Genomic DNA, 6,546 nt, shown 5'->3' with positions numbered 1-6,546 from the left:
TCTCTCTCTCTCTCTCTCTCTCTCTCTCTGTCTCTTTCTCTCTCTCTTTTTCTTTCTCTTTCTTATTACTATCTATCGCTTTCATTTTCTTATCACTATTTCTTTCTTTACCATTCTTTCATTCACATCTTTTTACCTGTTTCTCTCTCTCTTTATATTATCTTTCTGGTTTTTTCCATATATATCTTTCCCCATTCTCTCTCTCTTTCTCTCTCTCTCTCTCTCTCTCAATTTCATCCCTTTCATACATTATATCTCATATCTTCTTTCTGTTATTTACATCTTTTAATCTCTCCCTTTCACTCTTTCTTTCTCTCTCTCTCTCTCTCTCTCTCTTTCTCTCTTTCTTTCTTTTTGCCGTTCTTTCTATCTTCCTTTTGAACTTTACTTTACTTTCTTTTGTTAATCTTTGTTCATTTTTCCTCTCTCTTTCTCTTTCTTTCTCTTTCTTTCTTTTTCTCTTTTTCTCTCTTTCTCACTCTCTCTCTCTCTTTCTTTCTCTCTTTTTCTTTGTTTGTTAACACGTTTCTATGTTTTGGCTTCTTTAGTCCCTTTCTACTTGTTTATTTGTCTGTCTCTCTTTGATTTTTATTCTCTCTACTCTCTCTTTTTCTCTCTCTTTCTCTCTCTCTCTCTCTTTATCTTTTTTTCTTCATTCCAATCCAAGAACTGCAATTTATATGGATAGATGCGTTGGTCTACATATGCCATGACATAACTAACACACACACAGACACGCACACACACACGTAGAGACACACACACACACTTACATACAAATACAGTTAGATCCTTGAATTGTGTAATGTAATTTAATAATTTAATGTCTAACATGTATGTAATATTATTTAGTAAATAGTTGTAAGTTTAACTGACTAATTGAACGTTTGAGCGAACCAACAGATGAATGAATGAATGAATGAATAAGTGAGTGATTAGATGGATGAATGAATGAATGAATGAATGAATGAATGAATGAATGAATGAATGAATGAATGAATGAATGAATGAATGAATGAATGAATGAATGAATGAATGAATGAATGAATGAATGAATGAATGAATGAATGAATGAATGAATGAATGAATGAATGAATGAATGAATGAATGAATGAATGAATGAATGAATGAATGAATGAATGAATGAATGAATGAATGAATGAATGAATGAATGAATGAATGAATGAATGAATGAATGAATGAATGAATGAATGAATGAATAAATGAATGAATGAATAAATGAATGAATGAATAAATGAATATATGAATGAATGAAGGACAAACAAATAAATAAACATACAAATGAATGAATATGCGAACAAACGAACGTATGTTTAAAAATTCGGCATAAATAAATAAAAATTTTTACAAAAAATTTCAACAAAAAACTAAAAATTTCGTTAAAAACTATATACAAAATGATACAAAAATACAAAGAAATACAGAGAAATACAAAGAAATACAAAAAACACAAAGAAATACAAATAAAGTCTAAATTGACTGAACCGAGTGTGCAATGTAAAATGACGGTCTGAAACAATAATAAATCATTCATCCGGCTAATCCCATACTTATGTTTGTATGTTTGTTTGCATGTAAGTTTGTATGTTTGTATGTATGTTTGTATGTATGTTTGTATGTAAGTTTGTATGTTCGTTTGTATATTTGTATGTATGTTTGTATGTGCATACTTTTGTTTGTATATATCTTTGTGTTTGAGAGCATCTTTTTGTATGTATGTTTCTCTCTGTGTAAATTTACCTATATGTATGTAAGTATGATTGCCTGTAAGTATGTTTGTATATGTATGTGTGTTTCGTATGTATACACTTTTGTATGTTTGTAGTTTTGGATGATGGAGGAGATGATGATGATGACGACGACGATGATGATGATGGTGGTGTACGGATGTCTAGTCGTGTGTCTTCATTAAGTGCACGAGCTTGCTAAACCTCAACAACAGATGTATGTGTGTCTGTCTGTCGGTCTGTCTGTCTGTCTGTCTGTCTGTCGATCAGTATGATTGTATGTTTTTATGTGTGTGTGTGTGTGTGTGTGTGTGTGTGTGCGTGTGTGTGTGTGTGTGTGTGTGTGTGGTTATAGGTTTGTGTGGTGTGGAAATATATGCCTGAATGTAAGAGTATATTTACGCAATCACACATTTGTGTTAATTGCTGTTCTTGTACGTGCGATGCGATCAGCTGGCGTATATGTTTGTTTGTTTGTCAGTCTGAGTGTACTTTGTGTTTTTCTAGATGTGTGTATGCTTTCGTCACTAATAATTTTCAACCAATCACCAACCGATATCAAAATTACATTTCACCGAATTCATTTTTCAACCAATCCACATCAAGCTGTCATACTTTTCAGTCACAATTTTCTCACCAATCGCAGAAATTCACTCCAATAAATTCAGACCAACCAATCACAAATAGCCACCCTAAAAAATTTCAACCAATCACAACGATCCACAATCTCCATCAGGGCAAATGCCAGCGGAAAGACCCGCCATGCAAATATCTCCACCCACCCCAACACCTCAAAGAACAACTCCTACAAAATGGCCGCAACAATCTAGCATTCAAACAACAACAGACACAATCTTTCAACAAAACTCTCCAGCTCTATCTACAACAACAACAACAACATCATCTTCAGCTACATCAACATCATCTTCAGCTGCAGCAACAGCAGCTGCTGCAACAACAACAACAGCAGCTGCAACAACAGCCACAACATTTTGTCAACGCATCTTACGTTATACCAGTTGTTAGTTGTTTTACAAGTGCACCATTTACTCTTTATAGGAATTGGCTGAACTCTCGAAATGATTTTAAACTACAGAAATGAAATTAACAAAACTTATTTTCATATTTTTATTTATTTGCAGGTGTACGATGTTAACTACAATCAAATACTGGCCAATCGGATCACTGAATCGAATTACTCTGTTGGTAAATGTACTAAAACCTTTGAAATAAAGAACTCTACATGAATAAATAAATAAATAAATTAATTAGTTAATTAATAAACAAGCAATACTACTTGAAAATAATTTCAAATGTGCTTCTTCCATACTTGATACAACTAACTAACATTACTTGGGTTATAAAAAACAGTAGCTCGCGTGTGTGTCTGTGTGTCTGTCTAGGTGTCCTTGTGTTCAATTGTTGTGTATACAACATTCAAAACCCTAAGATCCAACAAAACATCAACGTAGTGCTACCAAAAATCCGCTGCTATGTAGTGTAATTGAGTAATTTGGATTTAAGTAACACGGTATATGTAATTCAACTTCAGGTAACACGAAATAAGTTATTTTACTAGGTTTTTTTACTAATTTTCACCATTAATTTACATTATTAGAGTTATTTTATTACCTTTCTTTAACCTGCTACAAATACCACTCCACGACCACACCACAGCCAACGACAATCGCGTCAACTCGGCCGGCAACAACGACGAATGTCAACGGCTGTGACGTCATCACCGACAACATCAGTGACGTCATCATCAACAACAACAACAATTATAATAACTATAATAACAATAATAATAATGTTTATTATCAATCTTCTATTATTACAACTAAGTACAACCAACAAGATAATGTCATGCAGCAGCTACAGCAACCACCACAGCAGCTACAACAGCCACCACACCAGCCACCACACCAGCCACTACACCAGCCACAAAATTACCAAGCAATGAAAAAATCGTTACTTCTACCACCGATACAGCAATACCATTATCAGGAACTCCAACTTCCAGAACAGCATCACTATCAAGATCAACTGCAACAACATCCACAACAACAACAACAAATCAATAGACAATATTGTTTAGGGCCATATAGGCAGTCTGACTATCCATTGACGAATGGGACAAAAAAAAATTTTTACAACAGCATCAACAACAACAACAACCACAACACTAATAACAATAATAATACTAATAATAAAGTTAATAACAACAACAACAACAACAATAATAATATTAATAATAACATCAATAAAAAACTTTATGCCATATAATGGTCATCAGCTGTTACAATGACAACAACAACAACAGTAATAATATTAATAATATTATTATTATTATTATTAGCACAACAAAAATAACAACAATAATAATATCATCATCTTTATTGTATTTATTGTAAACAATAATTTTATTTCTTGGCCGGTCAAATTAATCTCATTGCTAAAATACTTCTTTGTCACTCGTTACTGTTATTCATCTTCAGATTAATACAATTTTTATTATTATTAATATTATTGTTATTATTATTAATACTTTTAATATTTTTAATCATTTTTTTTTATTTTAAGTGCGTGCCTTAGTTAGATGAAGATATTATTATTATTAATTTATATGGCGTCCTATGCCTTGGTTCAGTGATGCTTGGATAAACAATGACTTCTTCTTTTGACGTCACAGTAGGCCTGAATGAAAAAAAATTTCTCTAATCATTGCCTGAAAAGTTTGATGGCTGGTTGTTGAAAAATGATGGCAGGCAAACCATTCAATATGGGAGGAGAGCTGTATGTAAAGCATTTGTTGACAACTGATGAATTGCTGACAGGTTGATGCAACTGAGTATATGAAGACGAACGAAGTTGACGAGTTGATGAACGACGCGATATAAGTTGATGAAGGTATGATGGTTGAGATGTATCAATAAGTAACTTGTACGTGAGGACGGCGAGTTTAAATCTAATGCATGGATACACGCATTATATATGCATTATGGATGTCATGATATAACGCGTTGGCGTTCTGCTAACCAATGCAGCTGAATGAGTGAGTGAAACTGAGCCGGAAGATAAATTTCTGTTATTTAAAGCAACTTTTACAACTCTATTTTGAGCTCTTAAAAGTTAAATTAAAAGCTAGGAAGGAAGACCGCAGAGAAGAGAGTTGCAATAATAATCTTCAGAGAGAAAATTCCGAATATGACGAACAAAGCATGTATAACAGTTACAACATTTGGCCAAAGCTAAGACATGAGAATTAAGAATTAAACTGATGATGATGATGAAGATGATTATTATTATTATTGTTATTATTATTATTACTATTATTATTATTAATGTACATTTTTTTTCAAGAAAGATGATATTTTATATACAAAGAAAAATAAACGAAATTCAACAAAAGAATGCAGTGCTCTGGTATGTGCGAGTGTGTATTTGTGTGTGTGTGCGTGTGTACGTGTGTGTGTGACGTGTTAATACCATCCCATCTAACCGATCCTTGTTATAAAAATAGTTTCTCAGCCTTTAAATAAATAAATAAATAAATAAATAAATAAAATAAATTATATATATATACATATATGTATATATATATATATATATATATATATATTGTATATATCAATTTTTTCCAATAAGAATGATGATGATGATGATGATGACGACGACGATGATGATGTTGGTTGATACAATTTTTGTGCTATTGGTTTATTTTATTCATTTTTTGATGTAATTCTAGATGCCACGATATGGTTTAAGTCCGTTACCTTTATTATTATCATTGTGATTATTATTATTATTATTTTATTATTATTATCATTATTATTATTATGTTACTTATGTTGTTATTATTATTATTATGATTTCTGTTGTTAATCTTTTGTTTGGAAAGTGTTTTGAAATAAAAAACTTAAACTTTTGTTTTTTTTTTTGTTATTTTCAATTAAATAAATATTTACCAGAAATATTCGTCGGTTTGAGTCGGTTATTAATAATCGGTATTTTATATCGGTATATCGTTGTGATGTGTGTCGGAGTTAATTTGGTATGGTACATCTCGGTGATATTTCGATATTACATGACGACATTTTACATTAGTTGGTTCGTGATTTCGGTGACATATATATATATATATACGGTTTCCGGTACGATGTCGCGAGCGGTTTGCATTAACGAGTTATTGTGTTATTTATTTAATAATTCTGACAAAATTGACGATGCGGAATTCATTTACGAAATAATGGATTTCTACAATTGTGAAGATATTAGAATAGCAAAAAAAATACTTACCAGCGATCTAGATGCGTTAAATCTAGAAAAAGATGATAAAATAAAGCCAAACAGTTCTGGAAACTCTAAAAAGGACAAGGTTAGTGATTTAATACTAACAATAAAAACAATTCTGAGCAACAAAATTGAAAGCAAATTGCCTCAGTATGCTGCTCTCAACCTTTTTAAAATTCCAAGCTCAAAAAAAGCTAAATTTGAGTCAATTCTTGACGAAAAGTTAAAAAAATTAGAAGAACTATTTATTGAAGAAAGAAACATCTTCCGAGAAATAGTAAATGATGCGGCTATTAACAATAGCCCAAAAGTAGAAAGAAAGCAGCAATCCGATTGCAAGACCGAATCGAGCAAGCAATCTGACTGGTCAGAGATTGTAAAACGTAAAATTAAAAAGAGCTCAAATGTTCAACACGTGGCGAATGTTCAACACGTGGCGAATGTTCAACACGTGGCGAATGTTCAACACGTGGCGAACATCAACATGTTGAAACAAAGAAAAAAC

At 31.9% G+C, this 6,546-nt stretch overlaps 1 protein-coding gene across 1 annotated transcript; it reads left to right on the top strand.

Annotated features, from left to right (window-relative positions):
- Positions 1-1,418: 1,418 nt before the first annotated feature.
- HELRODRAFT_164692 (hypothetical protein) lies at positions 1,419-2,995 on the top strand (the record flags this gene model as incomplete). Its single annotated transcript, XM_009030690.1, has 3 exons — positions 1,419-1,529; positions 2,485-2,769; positions 2,891-2,995. 3 exons carry the CDS (start codon positions 1,419-1,421, stop codon positions 2,993-2,995), a joined length of 501 nt encoding a protein of 166 aa, XP_009028938.1.
- Between the last annotated feature and the right edge of the window lie 3,551 nt (positions 2,996-6,546).

This window comes from Helobdella robusta, assembly GCF_000326865.2.
Source record: "Helobdella robusta unplaced genomic scaffold HELROscaffold_7, whole genome shotgun sequence".
Classification (NCBI taxonomy): Eukaryota; Metazoa; Annelida; class Clitellata; order Rhynchobdellida; family Glossiphoniidae; genus Helobdella; species Helobdella robusta.
Note: the sequence above shows the minus strand (reverse complement) of the source record. Positions and strands in the feature narration are given on the sequence as shown.